This window comes from Amborella trichopoda, chromosome 2, assembly GCF_054954075.1.
Source record: "Amborella trichopoda isolate Santa Cruz 75 chromosome 2, AtrichopodaSantaCruz75HAP2 v2.0, whole genome shotgun sequence".
NCBI lineage: Eukaryota > Viridiplantae > Streptophyta > Magnoliopsida > Amborellales > Amborellaceae > Amborella > Amborella trichopoda.
Window position 1 is genome coordinate 52,175,020 of NC_142337.1, and position 20,437 is coordinate 52,195,456.

At 36.8% G+C, this 20,437-nt stretch overlaps 1 protein-coding gene across 9 annotated transcripts in view; it reads left to right on the forward strand.

Annotated features, from left to right (window-relative positions):
• The window catches only part of LOC18431538 (Cyclophilin-like peptidyl-prolyl cis-trans isomerase family protein), a 29,535-nt gene extending 11,086 nt beyond the window's left edge, over nt 1–18,449 (forward strand). For 2 of the 9 annotated variants that reach the window (XR_016049573.1, XR_016049575.1), the window contains 9 exons: nt 3,946–4,041; nt 4,527–4,634; nt 5,335–5,384; nt 7,281–7,402; nt 16,489–16,542; nt 16,709–16,864; nt 17,246–17,368; nt 17,913–17,962; nt 18,130–18,449. Coding sequence is in view for 5 of the 9 variants with exons in the window: in XM_006841660.4 (XP_006841723.2) it covers nt 3,946–4,041; nt 4,527–4,634; nt 5,335–5,384; nt 7,300–7,402; nt 16,489–16,542; nt 16,709–16,864; nt 17,246–17,368; nt 17,913–17,962; nt 18,130–18,244 (855 nt within the window). In the remaining 4 variants the exon portion in view is untranslated. The remainder of the gene's footprint in view (nt 1–3,945; nt 4,042–4,526; nt 4,635–5,334; nt 5,385–7,280; nt 7,403–16,488; nt 16,543–16,708; nt 16,865–17,245; nt 17,369–17,912; nt 17,963–18,129) is intronic. The other 7 variants (XM_006841660.4, XM_020665383.2, XM_020665385.2 and 4 more) reach the window with 5 other exon arrangements.
• The last annotated feature ends 1,988 nt before the right edge of the window (nt 18,450–20,437 follow it).

Genomic DNA, 20,437 nt, shown 5'->3' on the forward strand with positions numbered 1-20,437 from the left:
AAAGGTGAATGTGTAGAGATTGATGGAAATTAAAAAGAAGTATATATAATATTTTCTCTACAAAAATATTTGATGGGATTAGGTTAAGGAAGCTGAGTGATAAGGTTCTAGCACCTTCTATTAGATCATGATGACTGATCTATGAATTTTATGGTTAAGATCTCTCACCCCACAGGTCATCTATGATCAACGGTCTATATCGAATCTCCATAAGGATGGCTATTAGCTTCACTATTATAAATACATCTCAATGGGGGTCACCATAACACATCCCCCCCCCTCTCTCTCTCTCTCTCTCCCCCTTATAGGTGGCACCCCACCCTTTCTCTCTCTCTCTCTCTCCCATACTCTCTAAGTAATAAAAGAAAGGGGCACACCCCTGGGTGGGAAATAAGAAAAGAGGGGCATGCCCAACCACTTGGTGAAATATAGAAGAACCCATCCTACCTCACATGCTCTCAAGTTCTAAGTAGAGAGCTTAGCCAAGCTTCCCATTTTGGTCAGATTCTTGAAAGATCAAGATCCCATGTTCCCATGTGCTATTAGTGGAGGAGACCCGGTGTGGGGTGTACAAAGTCCATTAGAGGTAGTCTTTTGACGCACTATCTTGTTTTATGCTTTCTTGTGTTTTTTTATTTCCAATCTCAATTGGTGTGATTTTGGTTGTGTAATAAAGAAGTCTTTGAAAGGTGGCAGCAAGTGAGAATCCAAATCTTTTTTTTTATTCATTTATTGAATTTTGATATAATTCTTGGACATATGTAAGTGTTTTAGCTGGTATCGTGAAAGAGAAATTTAAAAAAAGAGAAATTTTAAGCTATATAGATCGTGCTAGTTTACATTGTCCACTTTCAATATTTTCTCACAGATTTAGTGTGCTGCATCAAAACGAGTAGCTTCTTGTAAAGGGTCGTCCAATAATTGGATGCTAAGTACTTTTGTCAAAGCTTCTCTTTTATTCTAGCCCAAGTGCTAACCTTCTCATTACCCTGCCTAACTATTCTCTTGGAAGTTACTTCCATTAGATAACTGTAGAAGATCCGTCTATTCAAGAAGTGCACTTTCTAAGCACTCGAGGAACTCATCGAGATTTAGGTGTCCTCGATTGTCCTCCACATGATAGTACTCCTTATGGGATCCTTCTAACACCTTAGCCAATCTATCATTGATCCACTCTCCTCTACGTATTGCCTAGGTTCCTCATAAGAGTCGTCCTCATATTTCTCATCTAGTGTTTGGCTCCTCTTGGAACCATGCACACTAGCAACTTTGTGAGGTTCCTTTGGAGGGTTAGGGGGAAGCGCTGCCCTTACACCTATAGCCTGCACGATCTGGCAAACTACTCCCTAATATGCTATAGGGACTCTTGATCAACTCTTTGTTGGATAATTTGTTGCCTAGCACCCTTGACTTGAATATGCGCATGGCCTTAGCCATGAGCACGGCTTCGACCATGACCCTGGTTCACAATGCCTTGGTCTACCATGGAATTTGAACTCACTTAAACCCCTATGTAAAATTTTCCAAGACCTAAGGAAGGATACTTTCTCTGCTCTAGTCGACCATTTGAACAAAATTCCTAACTTGGCAACTCTAGAGCAAACGTAAAAACCTCACAAACTCTCTATTAACCCTATGACAGCACCTAAAACCTTAACAAAGGATATATCACAAAGTGGATCATCACCTAAGGGACATAACAACAAAGGGAGATCACCTTAAAGACCTTAGTTGACACCTTAAAACTCTAGAACATACCCTAAACAATTGAAATATAGACCTCTAGCCCTAGCACAACTTGCTCTGATGCCAAAATGATGTAACCCCAAGATTAGTGAATCTCCGATTACAAGACCCTAAAACACGTTTGGTGAATGCCTTAAACTAAATTAAGGCTAAATATTCACAATTTTAGCAAGTAATCATCCACAAACTAAACAAACTTGTGAAATCAACACACAATTTTAGGTATTTGTTTTAATATCCAGGAAATGAGATGTCGAATCCATAATGGATTGGAAATCTGTCCTTAAACAAAAATCAGCCCAAATAAAAATTTATCCCATTTAAATTGAAAAGCTAGTCCATAGCCCGATAGAAGTAGAGGGTGTAGAATGATTTTAAATTAATCCCACAGGGTCTCCACAAGTAGCTGAAGGGTTTTGAAGTTGATAGGGTGTAAAAATATTAGGTTCTTGACTTCAGATTCGAAATTTAGAATCAGGTGTCAATGGATTTTATTTGATGTTTATTCTAGGGAGAACATATGGGTAAATTTCAAGGTTTTAGTATTTTTAAAATGTGTAGTGTCTATTGGTTTGGACGGTTATAATAAAAATGCAAATCTGAAGAAAGAAGAAAATAGCAAAAATAAGGGAGAGAGAGAAAATAAGAAAGGAGGATGAATACTAAAGGTTTTAAGGTAAGAAAAGAAGTAAATGGTGGGAAAAAAGAAGGAAGAACGAAAAGAAAATGGGAAAAATAAAAAGAACGGAAAGAAAAGAAGTAAGAAGGGAAAGAAGAGAAGAAGAAATTGAAGAGTACGTTAGAAGGGAAGGACCTTAGGAGGTGCTACCCTGTCTTCTGTATGGCCTTCAATCAAAGAGTTTAAGAAGCCCTCTCTTGGGTTTTTCTTTCTCAAAGTCTTCAAAGTAAACATCCTAAGGAGTGGACGTCTCTCTCTCCCTTAACTAAAATAAAACAATAAGAAGAAGAAATTGAAGAGTACGTTAGAAGGGAAGGACCCTAGGAGGTGCTACCCTGCCTTCTCTATGGCCTTCAATCAAAGAGTTAAAGAAGCCCTCTCTTGGGTTTTTCTTTCTCAAAGTCTTCAAAATAAACATCCTAAGGAGTGGACGTCTCTCTCTCCCCTAACTAAAATAAAACAATAAAACCCCTCTAGAGTACTCAAAAGATATAAATACCCTAACATACTTAAAACATATTAAAAGCCCCTTTTATTTCAATGCAATGTAAGTTAATATTCTAAAAATAAATAAATTAACAGCCCACATAACCTGGTCTTACTCTAAAATAACTACATATATAAAACTAAGAATCCTTAATTAGAAATTTGATTAAACTGGTCCTATGTAAGGCCACTATGCCCTCATCGTTGAGGGACAATTGTAGAAGTTTGAAATGAATGGAGTGCATGCATGCTTCCTCGTCACTTACAATTGAGCCCTTACTGACTGAGACAAAAGTACGTGACATTAACAATTAGGAGCTTAAAAATAAAAGAAAAAATCATAATCACATTGCCACTGGCCAATTGAACAACAAATGGAATGCATCTCAGAAAGAGAGGTAGAAGGTTCAGTTGAGAAGTCCATGTCCGCTTCCTTCCCCTATTTGAGTGGTCGACCACCTTCTAATGGAGAAGTTATCCGATCACCTGCTGATTAGTGTGATGGCAACTGATTCCCCCTTCATGATCATAGCCCTATTTATGGAATTGTATGCTGACTAGTGTTCTTCTAGGATCTGGCATTCTCTTTGCGATTATCTGGTAAGTGGGTGTGTTTTGGATCGTTGATCCTTGCATGAATAAACCCTGCTGTGTCCATTTTAGGATTTTCTGTCAACCTCAAAAGTCTATGGTTTTTTTCCTTGCATGTGCTCCAAATGTCACATGGTCATATCTGGGATTGTTTAGTAAAGGCACAAGGAATACATTGGGTCCTATGTTACTGTCATTTGCCAAAGGAAACAATATAAGCAATACTACGACTCTCCTTGCTTCTTAATTTAGACGGTACTATGCTGCACAATCACGAAAATTTCTGTGTTGCCTTACATGCTTTGTTGATCCAGGAAAAAAAAAGGTAGAGCACAATTGACTCATCATAGTTTTTCTTTTCATCAGTAATCTTTTATGTGCTAATATCTTAATTATAAAAAGATACGAGTAACTTATACTGATGTTGAGGTACATATTTTTAGACTGCTGTGAATGAGAAGCAATCAATTTTAGGTAGTGTACCTACTGAGCTGAAGGAGAAAGGTTCACAGCTATATGATTCTCTTGTTAATGGGAAGGTAATATAAATTGAAATAGTTTTTGTTGCTTTAATTGATTTATAATTTAGATTTATTTTTCTATTTGGCTATTGTTTTAATGTCCTTTCTGTATAAGGTTGTGAAATAGTACCTTCTATGATTATAATGCTGAAATATGCATCCTAAATCTCTATCCTATATAGTTTTTTGGCATTGCATATTATATGTCAGGTTGCCTTGGTCCCCATGGTCCATTCCTAAGGCATGCCAGTTTCACCAGCATAGTTTGTTTCTATTGTTCCTAGTTTTCCTCACTTGTAGTTCTAACAAGAGTTTTGCGCAAATGTATGTTTCCAAGTAAACAATATTCTTACACCTTATGTTTGTATTGCTCTGATAAGGAGCACAAGTTTGAACTAGAATTCATTGTTGAGACTGCTAGGATGATGTCCTCAAGATGCCACTTTAGGTTTACATGTTTAATGTTCACTGTTTGAAAGTCCTGAGCTTCTCTTTCTTTCCAGGGTGGTCTAAAGGATCTCATTGCTTCTATCAAGGAGAATGATCCAGATAAAATATCCATAACTCTCTCATCCACCCTAGGGACTATTTCAGAGCTGGAACTATTACAGGTAATTGGACTTGAATATTATGAATTATTTTTGGCATAATACAAAGTCATTGTTTTTTTACGGGCAATAATATTTATGTCAAACAAAAATACAGATAGGAGATTTGGAGAAAAGAGCTCTGTGGCATAAAAAAAATGATAAATTCAACCTGCTCCTGTTTATACCTAAATATCTATACTATTTTTCACTGTGTTCACCTCCCAAGGAGCACATATAATGCTCAAAACACCACAGCCTGACCAATAAGTCCTCAACTTCCATGAGAAAGTGCCCCTATCCGTAAGGAATCAGGGTTCTTGAATTAGGGTTCTTCCTATGGCAAGGTATTACAATAGATGCTTTATCCTCAATGGCCTGAGTCCTCAAATTTTCTATGAGACCTGCAGTCCAACACCAACCAAAATTACTCATGTTTTGGCCCATTGCGAAACATTATCTCTTTTTCTGGGCTATTTATTGCAAACAATTTATTATTTTCAAATGGAATATGCATGATTTCTCATTCTTTTTCTGGGCTATTTATTGCAAACAATTTATTATTTTAAAATGGAATATGCATGATTTCTCATAATCATTTTTGCATTTCTTAGGAGCATGTAAACCTTGTCTGATTTTGTAACATGGAATTCATCCTGGAGAGACTTCTATTGTTTTAGACTTAAAAACTTCAATTAATTTCATGACTATTATGCTTCAACAGGCTCCAGGTATATCATATTTGTTGCCTGAGCAGTATCTCAAATATCCAAGGTAAATATGAGTTTATTACAATGAACCAAGACTGATTGATCTTGTGCTTCACACTCATCTTTTTTGCAATCAAATATTGCTTCATTTTACCTCTACAACTTCTTAGTGATGTGGATTCTCCTAACCATTGTTGGACACAAGGCAGTGCATATCATTTGTCTTTAAAATTAAATCATTAGTATAGCTTTTCCCCATCCTTAAGTTTTTCTCATTGATGCTTAATGAAGATTTTGAGATGGCTTTTCTGTTTAAGTTCTTCTCTCTATACTTATTTTGGTATATCAGCTCCTTCTAGCATTAGATGTCATCATTGATTCGTTTGCTAGATCGAAGTGCATGTAGAGCCAAATGAGTCAAATGAGCTTTAAGAAAGCGTCGAAGTTAGATTGTTTATTCAACTACCTCTTGTCCTGCGCTCGGAAATTTTAAGGGTGTAACCCAAAATTCTTTAAGAATTGCGAATGAAACTTGGAAAGAAGAGAAGGGATATGATCACCACCCTTGTGGATGCCCAAGGGACCTAAAACACATTTGCTTATGTCGGTTGATGAACCTGTGTAACTTAAAATAGAAGAGAAGAGCAGTTGTGTTCAATAAAAAAAACTATTATAGCAGTACTTAAGGAACTCCATGCTTGTAGCACCCTTACTATCTAGCTATCCCATCACTAAGGCTTAGTTTCTGCAATCTCTTAAAGAATACTCTTTCTGCGAAACACCTTCTAAGAAAAAGTTCCATTAGAGGTGTGCCTGTGGCTAGTGTATAAGTTGTTACATGTTGAGATGAATGAATTTCATTTATTTCTTTGTTTCATCTTTATTGTAGTTCTTTCATTGTATTCTGTGTCCGATGATGGAATACCTTTGTCTGGTAACTCTATGATACAATGGGAAATCACGGAATGAAGAAATCTAAGATCTGAATTATTGGTTGAAAGTTAAGGGAAACTTAGAAGCCAAGCTTCATTGGCTAGCACTGGTTCAAACAGGATTTACAATTCAGAAACTCAGAAAGCTACTTATGGTACCTTTGCACAACTATGTATTTATAGACCAAGCCTAACCCAGGTCTAATCTGGACTGTCCTTTATAACTCTAAATCTGGACCTTCAACAAAAGAAAGAAACCCTAACAAGAAATGACAGCTCTACCCTTGACAAAATGAAGATGCTTCTGCCCTTATACCTACCCTTAAACTGACACTGAACTTTAAAGACCGACTGAGGAATTTAGAGGTATTTTTAAGCAAATTTGGCTGTCAAAATCAACAAAGCAGGTTTTTTCCATATAGAGATCTTCGAAACAAGTGGTCATACGCCCAAACTGGATATACAGGCAATACATTCTGGCCTCTGGAAGTTACAGTGCCCAAATCACCAAAAACATCAAACCTTGATCGAAGTTGCCAAGGCCACAGAATGAAAGTGCTTTGTGAATAAGCAAGTGTTACTGCAGAAGAGCTCTAACACTCTCTTTGGTTCTGGGGATAGATGCAACAGCACGGATAACGTTGTCTAAACCGTGTTTGGCTCGAATCTAATTTGACCCCAGCTCCCAATATTTGACCAACCACCTGGATCTGTGGTGACCTTTCTTCAGTCAAAACTTTGGCGTACAATATTGTTTCCTAAAATAAACCCCTCCAAATAAACTTCGTTTTTAGTGCCTGCATCACTCTAAAACACAACAATGTCAATGCTGTTTGAATATATATTTGGCCTACTTTAGGATCTTCTGCTAGTGGGTATAGCTAGTGGTTAATTGCAAGCATATACAAGCACATGAATTTGGCTTCTCATATTAAATCATTTCTTGTTATGTGTTTCATCAAGTTTATGGTAGCTGTCCAATTTTGGGCAGTTAATGACCTAATATGTTAACTGGATTGAATGCCAAGGCCTACATGGAGTTTGCAGGCTTACAGGAAGAGGAATTGTAGAATTCATTGTTGAGAAAGGTGATGGTTCCACATTTTCTACTGCAGCTGGCGGTGGACCTCAAAAGCTTGCAACTATTCAGGTTTGCCAACTTGCAGTTTTTCTCGAACAAGGTTACACATTCTTCATAACTTCTCTTCTCTAAATGTCTTTTTTTTTTTTTAACATGGTCAATCAAAATAGGTCAATGCAGATTCATGTCTCACTATAATATCCAAATTAACGGGCAACATTAGAGAATTCGCTAAATCAAGAATTCACAATGATTGTTAGAACTGGATTTCAAGCTTTCTTCAGATTAGAACTTCATAGGCGTCGTAATTCTTTAAAAAAGTTATCTAAAATAGTACTTTTGAGCTGGGGTGAACAGCATGTGCAGTTTATGGATTCCTTTTGATCATGAATGATGCAGTAACGTCATCCCAGCGAGAAGACCGAAATGGAGTCCAACTGTGATGATGTAGATAAAATGTTGCTAAAAAAGTTGATGAAATGCATGCAGGAGTTTGCTTTCGAACTGAGATAACTTTGACGACCATCTACTCATGTTTCTAGGATTTGCTTCAAGAGTGGTTTATTTCCAATGATAATTCGATCATTGAAATGATCTTTATAATTAAATTGAATGATAATAAGAAGTTGGATCTTGAGAAGAATAAATTGTATTCCTGAAGAAGTTTGATAGTGTTTGGGGTTATTTTGTCTCAATAAAATTACCAAGGAAAACTTCTCAGGGAATGGTATTGAATAAAAGGCCGCCAATAGCAGTGGTTGGTTACATCAATAAAAAAGCAGTCCCAGAATGACTTCAGCATCGGAATATCCCCTCAGAATGATGAGAGAAGTCTTCCTGCCAAAATGATGAGCATTGGGCTTAACTCACCCTTAGAGCGGATGATCAGATGGTTCAAAATATAGCATGGTCAAACTTCCGTCAAATCTACCTGAAAACCCCAAAGTATTCCAAATTTTCATCTGAGGTACCATAACACCATCCCGAAATTTCAGCTCAAACCAACCCTAAATGATAAAGATATGGATCTAGAAATCAGGAACCCATATTTGATGCCTTAAAATGGCCCTACAGTTACAAAGAAATCCTATGGAAGTTATATCCAAATGGTCCAATAGTTTTATAGAAAGAAGGAACATGGTGTAAAGCTCAAATCTCAAATTTGAGGACGATCCAATTTCAGGTCGTCGTGATCAGAATCTGACAAGTTTAAAATTTCAAGGGGGACTGAAACATTTTACAAAGGGGCCCCACCAAATACAGACCCAGATGCCCTGAAATTCTTATGGAGGGAAATACATGTTATGAAAAGGCTAAGTTCCCAATTCGAGCTTGATCTGAGGTCAAATGAATGAGATATGGCCAATATAGCTGTGTAAACTCAGTGAGGGTGCACACTATTTCAGCCTAATTTTACAAAGCATCCTTAAAAAATTAGTGGCTAAATTGGCTAGAAATTTTATGGGAAGAAAATGCAAATAAGAAAATCATATCCTCTGAATTTCAGCCCAATAAGTTTTCGGAAGTATCCGTTCTAAGGTTCTCTTGGTCAGACCACAAATGGACCGTCAATCTTTTTCTGGAAAGACCACCGTGAACCATGTAGTCCAGTAGGCTATGGGAGTTGCAGCAGCCCACAAAAATCTTTGGGAAAATTGATGGAGCGCTATCTCACAGGTGCCATGACCAAATGGGCTCAAATTTCAGTATGTCGTTTCTTGTTACATTGGCTTTCAAACGGTATACATATTAAGGGGGTTCCTTGACTGAATCATGGCTTACTCGAGGGAAAAAGAAGGGGAATCAAAGTGGTTGAAAAATGTTTCAGCTCCTATGTCCTCCAATCATTCCCAGATCAATATCTTATGATCCGAGAAGTATTTTGGACTAAATTTTGATAGGGTCGTTCCTGACTCAGTGCTGCTCATGTCAATGTGTAGAAATTTGAAGATAAAAGTCAAATTGAGGGAGAAATTTTAGAGGGAAGTTGCTTGAAGATTTTGGCATTATAGTTTCAAAAACCATAATGAAATAAAGCGGCCATAACTTTGCCTTGAAAATCATGCTAAATGATGATCTTAAGACCCTTCATAGGAATTTGGTGGCTGATCATCTAATAGAAGTCAAATATGGGTGCATTGAAGAGCCATGGAGGATACATGAAAAGGGCTTATTATAAATAGAAAGTGAGGCATATCTCACCAAATTCAACACCATTTTCACTCAAATTTGTCACAAAATGATTATAACTGAATTTTTGGCAATTTCACAAAAGAAATTTGGGCCAAAATGGTGGAAAATGTTGGCAAGATGGCCTTTCAAGGCTTTAATGCCAAGAGTCTTTCGTTTAGTGGGACTGAGTGAGAGAGATAGAATCTGGGTATTTTGCGAACTGAGGCTCAGATTCTCTTACCCCGAGTACATGAGGCACTGAGAGTTTATGTTTTGAGAAATCATTTTAAGGAGGTGTGAGGGTCACCTCCTATTCAAGAATTTCAATTAGAACGCCTCATGATTGGTTGCGATAAGCTAGGGCTTGGAGAATCCAATCGAGTAGTATAGAGCCCGAGTATTTGTTGAGAATTGACCCTATATGGACTGGTCAAGACTCATGGGACATGAGTCCATAGCCTGACACGAGATCATTCCATGGCATGTGCACTTTCACTCACAAGGGAAGCCACTCTTCTTAGGCTTTATCCGACTTAGAAGAGGCAGTGCACATGTGCTTCAAGGGACCCCTATATTTAAGTAGGAATATGTCCGATTATGTGTCTCTGCCATAGATTGTGGAGCATAGGTGCATTGGGTCAACTTGAGACACGACGAAACATCATTCGGGACTAGCCAAATGGAGTACTTCAATACCTAGAATCAAAGCCTCAAGATCTCACATACCTTTTTGTTTTAATGAAAAATGATGTTTAAATATGATTTAAATATTTATTAGAATTTTTTGGATTTTTTAAATCACCAAAAATGTGATTTTCAAAATTGTTCTGGCTTATGTAAGGGCGTCCATGTGGATGCCACGTGGCACCTGAGTGGCCATAGGGTGGCCATGTGGCTCCATGGACCCCTCATGTTGGGCCTCCCTTGTCTGGGCGCAATTCCCATGCATGGGAGACCCTATAGCACATGGTCACTTGTTATTTATTTCAAACCTGATGTTTTATTGTTATTTATAGTTATAACTTAATGTTGGATTTTTGTCACATGTTTAGATGTCACACTTGTGACATGCTTGGCTTGTGTAGAGCCAATGCACTTATTCAAATAAATAATGTTTTAAAATGTTGTTATCCACATGGGAGGTATGCCATGTGTACATTCCATGTGGATGTGCCCCATTGGTGACACCCATGTAAATTGTGTAAGGTGCATCTGAAGGGTGTGGGTTAAGTTAATTCTATTGGTGGTGTCATAACCTACTCATGTGATTGACACCTTTTACCAAAATATCCTTACCCTTGAGCATTCTTTACACTTAGATTTATTAAAAATTCAAGGGTTTTTATGCAAAGCCCTTTTGGATTTGATTGGAATTAATCTATGGGGACAAGGAGAAAAGGGTAATGTGTATTTGATTTAGGGTTTATGAGGTGATAAGGTGCTTAAATCTCATCCCTTCATCCTAGTGATTGGATGGAGATGAGTGGCTACGATAATTAGCCTCTCATGTGCCATTGATGAAAGCATCAAGGGTCATGATCAATTCAGAACTTATACACTTCATATAAATACACTTAGGGCCCAAATTCAAACCCTAAGAAAACACTTTTCTTGAATCAAAGAGAGAGAAAAGAGAGCAAAACCAGACCTCCACGTTCAGCCCCTTTGGCTTTATGTTTTTGGTTAGAAGATGACCTTTAATGGAGCCCCTTCCTTCTACAAGGTCAAGTCCATCATATGTCACCATCAAGGTATCATGTTTTTGTGTCTTTCCTTCATTGCTTCATTTCCTCAAGATCTAAACTTGCTGTAAATTCATGTTTACAGAAGTTTAAGTTCCCTTCTTCATTACTTTTGAAAGATCTTTAAGTTAGGGATATATGGTGTGTCCCTTAAGCTTGATCATGAGTTCAATACCATGATTGCTTTATAAATCATGTCTAGTTTCTCATAGATCATTTCCATCCAAATTTTCTTGAGTACGTCTTTATTAATATTCAAGTTTAGAGAATTAATACCCTTTTTAAAAGTCCATTTGTTAAGTTAGAGTTCCTCTTTTTACATTGAAAAAAACTTTGGTGGACCGGTGGACCATATGGAGTAGTTTGTTCATATTTGACTCGTTTTGAGTATGATCTCTCTCATTCTCTTTTGTAAACTGATATCCATCATTTTAATCTCTCTCATTGGGCCTTATTTGTTATTTTAAAAGTGTTTCAAGCTTCCCATTTGAATTGATCACCTTGTGATTATAAAACCACTCTTGCACTCATTTTTGGGACAATACTAAGTCATCAAAAGGTCCAATTGTGACTCGGGCATAAGGGCTCGCATCCATTGGCTTCCCCACCTTATATTGGCTCTCAAATCACTGTTAGAAAGTCAAGAAACGTTCTGTAAATTTTGTTTCAAGTGTTTATGTTATGTGATTTGGTTATATAAGAGCATAAGCTCATTTCTTGTAAAAATGTCATACTTTGTGACATAGTTTTGTTTTGTGGGCAAAGATATGTATTTTGCCCCATAAGGGGACTGTTATAGAGTCATTTGTAAGTGGTATTCATATCTTAAAGTGTTCTTACTTTTGATTTGAGTGGCTGTAACTGTTTATCTTGCTTGTTTAAGCAAGACCGCTTATTGAAAATTTCGAGTTGTATTCTCATTTTGGTTTTGCTATAAGAACACCTTAGATTCTATACCACATCAGAAAAGAGGTCCAATTTGATGAGTTTTAGTAGTGGATGAAGAATGAAGCCTCCTAAAGGGCAAATCATTAAAAATTTCAAAGTTTGGGTACTCTTTTTGGTCATTTTCAGGGGTAGCTGGAATTGAATTTTGATAATCCACCCTTGTTTAAACCCATTTTTAGTATTCCAGCCACCCAATTATTGATTATACACCCATGTTTCCCCACCACTATATAAATCCACTTAAGCCTCATTTTCAAGGGTTGGAAAATTGAGATTAAAAGCCTACCTAAGAGAGAGAAAGTATACCCAACTCCCTAAGTTACCCCTAAGCCTTTCCCAAACTACACAATTTATATTTTTATCTTATGAAAATCCTCAAAATCCCCCTAAAGTCCCAAAAAGAACCTAAAACTCCCTAAGAACTTCTTACTCCCAGGCCTAACCCCTAGGAAGCCCAAAATTCCAGAAAGCCCAATTCCCAAAAGAACCTAAAACTTCCAAACACCCCAAACTTTACAACTATTCACTTCTGGTCCCTAGCATCAATGTGGATGAGGGTCAGGCAGATCTTGTGTATACTTTGGTTGTTTTGAAATGCGAGGTCTTCTGCTAGCTCGAGGGTTGCCCTCGCCAAGTCCGATACCGTCACCCACCCTAAAGAGTAGGGGCATCCCAATATTCTACAAATCATGTGTCTAAGTGGGCCTGGCTATACTGGACTCGGAAGTGAACGTCCCCGCTTTATTCTTGCTTTATTTTAAGCAATAGAAGATTGTCCTTTTAATTGTGTGCCTCTAGTTACTGATTTCTTATTTGGGCTATTGAGTCTTCCAACATGTACACACGAACATCTTTTAAAGCGACATAGATAGTTCTCAACAAATGGAAATACATGCTGGTATAATATTTTGGAAAAGTTTTGGCATTTCGTTTTATGCCAGGGAGGTCAACAACTTTCTTACTTAGACAACTGATTGAGAAGTTTAAGACGAAGAAAAAGGAACTTTAGATGGTCTTCATTGATGTAAAGAAAGCTTATGATAGAGTATCTCGATATTTGATTTGGTGGGTGTTAGAAAAAAAAAGGAGTCTCTGGACACTACATCGACTTCGTGAGAGATATGTACGAGAGACCGCTAACTAGAGTGCGAATAACTAGTGGAGAGACAAGTGAGTTTTCAGTGACAATAGGTCTACTTAGAGGTCAGTATTGAGCCCATACCTCTTTATCTTATTTATGGATGACTTAACTAGGCACTGACAGGGTGAGATACCGTGGTGTATGTTGTTACGGACGATATAGTTTGATCAAGGAGATTGAAATGGCATCAACAAAAAGTTAGAACTTTGGAGGGATGCTCTAGAATCTAAAGGCCTTAAAATTAGCCAGACAAACACACAGTATATGGAATGCAAGTCTAGTTCTAATAGGAGTAGAGACGAGGAAGTAGGTAAGATTGACGGCAAAAAAATACAAAAAAATCGCACTTTTGATATCTTTGATCAATACTCTAGGAAAATAGAGAGATTGAGGAAGATGTCGCACATAGAATTAGAACTGGGTGGGTGAAGTGGAGTTATACAACCAAAGTCTTATGCGATCGCTGCATACCAATGAAGCTGAAAGGCAAGTTCTATAAGACAGTTGCGAGACCAACTTTGCTTTATGAGGCAGAATGTTAGATGGTCAAGAAACAACATACCCATAAAAGGAGTGTAGCTGAGATGAAGATGTTGAGATGGATGAGTGGCAAGACAAGAAGGGATAAAATTTGAAATTAATACATTTGGGAGAATTTAGGTATGACACCAATAGGAGATACGATGAGGGGAAGTAGACTTTGTTGGGTTGGCCATGTGCAGCGCAGACCCAATACAACACCTGTTAAGAGGTGTACGTTAGTTCAAGTAGAAGGCTAAAAAAGGGCAATGGGGAGGCCCAAAAGGGCATAGTTGAAAGTAGTGAAAAAATATATGGGGACTTGTGGCCTCACTGAAGGTATGGCCTCAATAGAAGAGAATGACGAACCAGGATTCGTGTAGTCGACCCCAATTAGTTGGGAAAAGGCTGTGATGCTTGATGATGGTGATGCTGGTATAAAATTGTCTTGGAGAAAAAAGTTAAAAATTACGTGTAGAACTATGAGGCACTTTGAAGGATAATCAAAAAAGTTTGAAAGTAGAGTTCAGCAAGCATTTGAGGGCTGAAAAAATCCCCTTTCTCTATTAGTTATTATCTAGCTATCCATCTTATATTTCTCCTTCTTATAATTATTCAAATTGCTCATGAAGTTGCATGTATCACCTGAGGTTTAACAATGAAGGAAAAGTGTCTGTTACTTTTGTTATTCTGGTCTACATTGGGTTATTGTCATCTAATGTTGTGATTATTTGAGCAAAGACCCACGAAGGAGTGCCAGCTTTTCTAAAGTTATGCTTATTTGGATTATGATCTATTATTGGATCCATTGGAAACCTAGCGATTATCTATTTGTCTATTGTATTTTGTTTCTTAGCAGTAGTGATAAATTAATCCTTCAAGACTCATAAGTGCAAATACTTATGACTAATCTCCATTTATCTGGTATTGCTAAATATCTCCAGGTAATTCAAAAATAGTTTTCTTGGATTCATACTACCAATAGCATAGTTCTGTACGATTGGAGACAAATTTACTTAGAATTTATAGTCCATCTTTCTTTTTAGTGTGGTCCAAATACATTTCCCAGATGTCTTCTTTTAAACGTGATAGTGAACCCTCTTCTTTCAATCATAATATTTTAATCAACATATATTCTGAGCCCTATTTGCTTACTTCTCATAGTTCGTCTTCTTTGAAACGTGACAGTGTCTTTGGTTGCAAGCACAATTTTCTCTCTGTGTTTCTTTGGTTAACTGCGATCGAAGTAGGATGTAAAGAGCACATTTTTGTATGTTATCATAATAAGGATGGGTCGTTTTTATTTGTTTGTTTTTAGCAGTTATAAGTTTAGATGGGAGATGCAAAGTGTATTAGTTGTTTGATTATGATGATACAATCCGTTTTTTTAAGTGATTGGCATACTTTATGCAATAAAAATCCATCTCAAAAGGCATGCCTTATGGAGGTTGCTTGGTTTCACCTCAATTCTATTGACTTAGCACTAGAAATCCTTCTTTAAGTGGATTCCACAACCCAGGTCCAACTTCCCATCCCCACACCTGTTTGTTAGTGGACGAAGTTGTAGTTTGTTGAAAGCAATAAGAAAATGAGAAACACTAATATACAGGTCAAAGCATTTTCTAATTCTCTTCACTCTTCAATGATGTGAAATTCCCGTCAACCTGGTCAAAAGTAAAACTTAGGAGTGACAGGCGGCAAAGGTAACTTATTTGGTAAATCTATGACTTTTTGGCAGAAATTCTTTTGGTAGCCCAAGTTTGGGATTTGAAACTGTAACTCATAAGTGAGATGCACAGGCCCTTATATGGGGAATTCTTTTATGGGTATTTTTTTCCCATTTTTCAAAAGGGCTTATGTTACACCCATTTCTTAGCTACAGAAACATCCATAAAATCAAGACTCATTATATGCAAATCATCTCTTGATGAATGGGTGCAATTACTAGAATAGTGGACATAGAAACTAACTCGCCTTCCCAAAATTCAGCGTCAATATGTTATTCACTTTCTGCTGGAACGTAGTGAATAAAAGACTAAATTGGGAAATAAAATGAAGTGACAAGAAATTAGTTTAACATATGACAATTGTTTCATAAGGTATTGCTTTCTTGGGTTCTCTTCTTTTTTGGATCAATATGGGACTTATTTGACTTCTGTTATTTGTTGAACTTCTCCATTGTTTTTAACTCCACATTTTCATTTTTTCTTTCAAGACTACCTCTGCTCACTTTCCTTAATCCACTTCAACCAAAAGCAGTTGTGACCATGGCTGTATATTATAATCTGGCTTATATTGATAATGTTTATATCTCTTGCTAATCATATGATCTGATTAATTTTTCAAGTATGATACTATGATTTTTTTCTCATTTAGAAACTCTGGTAATCATACAAGTAATTAATTTCTTCTTTTGACTTTTCCTATGCAAGATTCGTTGATTTTTCCTTGCTAGAGTCAAGTTACTGGTCCTTTTGAGAATCAAATCAGATTCTTTTAAATCTCGCTTGATAGTTTGTTGATTCAGAGGCCTCTTCATCTCTAGTGGTTTGGGGAAGTTACCTCTTTTGGTTCTTATGTCTATGTTTCTCATGTTCCCCTGGTTGGTTGTTAACATTCTTTGCAAACTTCAGCTTGTTCTCGATGGGTATTCAGCGCCCTTGACTGCAGGGAATTTTGCCAAATTGGTGAGTCAAAAAATTTGCAGTTGCTCTGACAAACTTCTTTCCACTAACGTCACTGGCCATAGTTAATTTCTTTCCTTGTATTTCAAAATTCTGCTTAATCATTTGTCTTCTTCATTCAACCATGTTTTGGGAGTTGCTGATGAGTGATAGGCTGATTTATTTTCAGGTAATTGATGGGGCATATGATGGGATCAAACTGAAGTGTACTGAGCAAGCGATATTATCAGATAACGAGCTTGGGGGTTCAGGTTATAGCATACCTCTAGAAATCATGCCATCCGGGCAGTTTGAGCCATTGTACAAAACCACTCTGGATGTTCAGGTAATACTACGGAATTTAGTGCCAAAGGTTTTTGAACAGTAGCATTTTATGCCGTTTTTTGTTTGTTAGCTATCAGATGACATTTATGTCCCATGTAGATCATTTGCACGAACCACAGCGTGGTAACCTGCTTCATCATATCATGAGCATGTTGGAAAAATCCTATGCACACATAAACTTGCGTTTATGTAAAAAATGAATACATTATCGTGTAAACATACATGTATATATATTAGATTTATATTGTATGTTTCTGGGTGCATGTATATGGCTGTATACACATGTATCTATATATGTCCATTAACACTTTTGGAAATATGCACTCATACATGTTTGTATGTATGTATATATAAACGCTTGAGCATTCTCTACCATTCGCAGGATGGGGAGCTGCCTGTGCTTCCTTTATCTGTTTATGGAGCAGTTGCCATGGCTCACAATGCAGACTCTGAGGAATATTCATCTCCATCCCAATTCTTCATTTATCTTTATGACAAGAAGAGTGTGAGTAGTTCATATGAATTTTGATTAACGATTTGAGAACAGGGCCTTGACATGTTTGAAATGCAGAACTGTTCCTGTTTCACATTGTGAACATGTATGCATGCATGTGCTTCTATAAATAAATGCTAATTTCCTTAATTTCCAGCATATATATTTCCATTAGAGATTTGGGAAATTATTGAACTTCTATATCCTTCTGTATTAGAACCTTTGTCCTTGTTGGGCCTCTATTCCCATTCTCTAGAAATTCCTCTAGTAAACTGATTGCAAATTCTACCACCGATCTCTATATGCCATTGCCATATTCCCCTATTATTCTTTTTTGTGTTTTATCTCCTTTTATTCCCCCTTGCATCGAACAATTATCTGTTTTTAACATCTATTATTTCAATAAAGGGAATTTGCATTTTAATTCCAATAGTCATATTTTTTTCTGAATAAATTAGTCAAATTATCTTTAATGCCTTCAGTTTTAATTTCGATGTTACATTTATCTGTCCGTTTTTTATTATCAATGAACTTGTCTCGTTGTATTCATCTTCAGGCTGGCCTTGGGGGATTGTCCTTTGATGAGGGTCAATTTTCTGTTTTTGGGTATGTTTAAGTTATTTATAAGGTGTTATAATATAGTGGAATATATTATTTAAGATATTTATGTTTTGAGCTATTCATTCTAGGAAACAAGAGAACAATAGGATGACAATTTGCAGGTTTGCATTTATTTATTTCCATGATTTCTAAGCTTTTGTGCCATTATGCAGATACACGACTGTTGGCAGAGAAATACTCTCACAGCTTAAAACTGGAGATGTGATAAGGTCCGCAAAGCTGGTGCAAGGTCAAGAACGTTTTGTATTGCCAGTCTCTGAGGGTTGATGACATCTTTTTTTAAATGGTAATGAGTTCCTTTTTTCTTGTTTTCTGTCAAGTAGTTCTTTGCGTCGACCTTTGTTTTGTGTATTTCCAGGTCAAGAATGCCTCGTCCGAGTTGCATGTATTGTGAGGTCAAGAATGCCTTGTCCGTCGATTTGAGAATGTATCCTGACTGAAAGATATGGTCATGCAAAATGAATTTTGCTCACATGCATCTCTCTCTCTCTATTGCGATAATCACTTTTTTTTTTTCTTACAATATTACTTAATTTTGTTACTATAAAGAATTACATCAGAATCAAGGTCTCACTTACAATCAGACTTTGCCAACCCACTCAAAATCCGGCTAAGCGTCAGCCAAGTCATTAGCTAGATGTCAGAGATCTAAGTCTCCAAAGTGGCTTGGATTACTATTTCACCAATTAATGGCATTCAAAGAATCCCCTCAATAACATAAAATCCAGATAGCTGCCTCTTAGAAACCAATCCCTTGTAAATCTGCAAGCAATTCAACTGCAGTCGCATACATACTTCCACAGGGCCGTAAATAAGAAAGAATAACAACCCCGTTAGAGTTTCTTACCAATCGTCTAAATCCAACTGGCCCTGGATTTCTAAAAGAAGTACCCATTCAATATATGTGTCGTAGCCTTGAGGTGATGGTTCCCATCTCTCCTTTGGTCCAACTATAAGGACATTCTAATTGATCAAATTTCTCAAATTTAACCCCATATCCCTTTCCTTGGTAAGCCATATCTATGAAGTGTGTAAAATTTTGATTTTAATAACATCATCGCTTAATACTTCTCCCTCAAAGGTTCTTCTGTTCTTCTTCAACCGCACCTCCCGCATGATCGTAGGTCGAAAATTTCTCCATCAAATCTTTCCAACTTTTGGTAAGCCATCTAAGTTCAGCTGCTGTCAAATGTCCCTTTGACTTCGTGGCAAAATCAAGGAAAAGCCCATCATCTCAAGAAGCCACATCCAAAAACCATATGCGAAAGAACAGTCGAGGAACAAATTCTTCATTCTCCTTGCACATTAAGCTCCTTCCCCTCTTTATTCTGTCAATATCTTCAAAGAAGGCTAACTCCACCTTGCTTATCATGAAAGAGCCCTCTATAGGCGGATTTCACCGTGAAGACTCCACTTTCAACTTCCCATATATCAATTCATCGGGCACACTCTTTGAAATATAAACGACCCTCCAAATCCCTCATCATTCCCATTTATTTGTGAAATAAGAGACTCTATTAAACAAGCAGTTGAGATCATTAAAGGAAAAATCGGGCAATCTAACTGGTAACTATGCAATTAGATCAGAACCGGCCACGCCACAATTTTGGCTGGTTTTGGATTTGGTAATGAGCTGGGTATTTTAAAAAAAATCAAATAAAATATTATATAAAATCTCCAAAAATAAGGGATTTTATTTTTAATGATTTTTTTAATGTTTTTTATCATTATGTCAAAGACTTGAAATTGTTTTGGCCATTAATACTTATTTTTATATTTTTCCATTGTTTTTTTGAAAAATTTCAAACATACTCTTGGGCACAAATATATTCTTTAAAATCCATTTTTTCATTAATTTTCAACTTCATTTGGATGTGATTTGTTTAATCGTTATTTTTTAACATTTTTTTGACCATTCAAGATTTGTCAGGTTAGAAGGGTTGAACCGGCCGGTTTATTGATTAGGCCGGTTAAATCGCCTATGAACGGTTAACTGTTCCTGATTGATTTGTCCTACACTGGTTGAGATCCCAAACCGTTAGCGAACGCCTTCTTTCACACTTCCATAGTCTTAGTCCAGAACCAATTCTGAATAAATAAGCTTCAAGGGAAGAGAGAGAAATGTGAGTAGAAAATAAGAGAACCATAGAATACCCCAATAGGATTCCGTTGCCATAGCCGTCAATTTAGAGAGAGAAAATTAAAGAATCTTACTAATTTAAGGAAAGAAATAGGTTCGCACTACTAATTTCACGACCCCCATTTCCCCTTAAGAGATAAACTTGCCGCTCTAGAATGAGACCCGAGCTTTTTTTTTTTTTTTTGGGAAGTAATGAGACCAAGCTCTCATGAAGTGAAGATATTTTTAGAGGAAAAAGTTTATATAGAGAGGTTCTAAATAATCAAATTAGAGCGCTCCTCAAAAATTTCATTTTAAGAGGTTGTTTTAATGCTCAAATA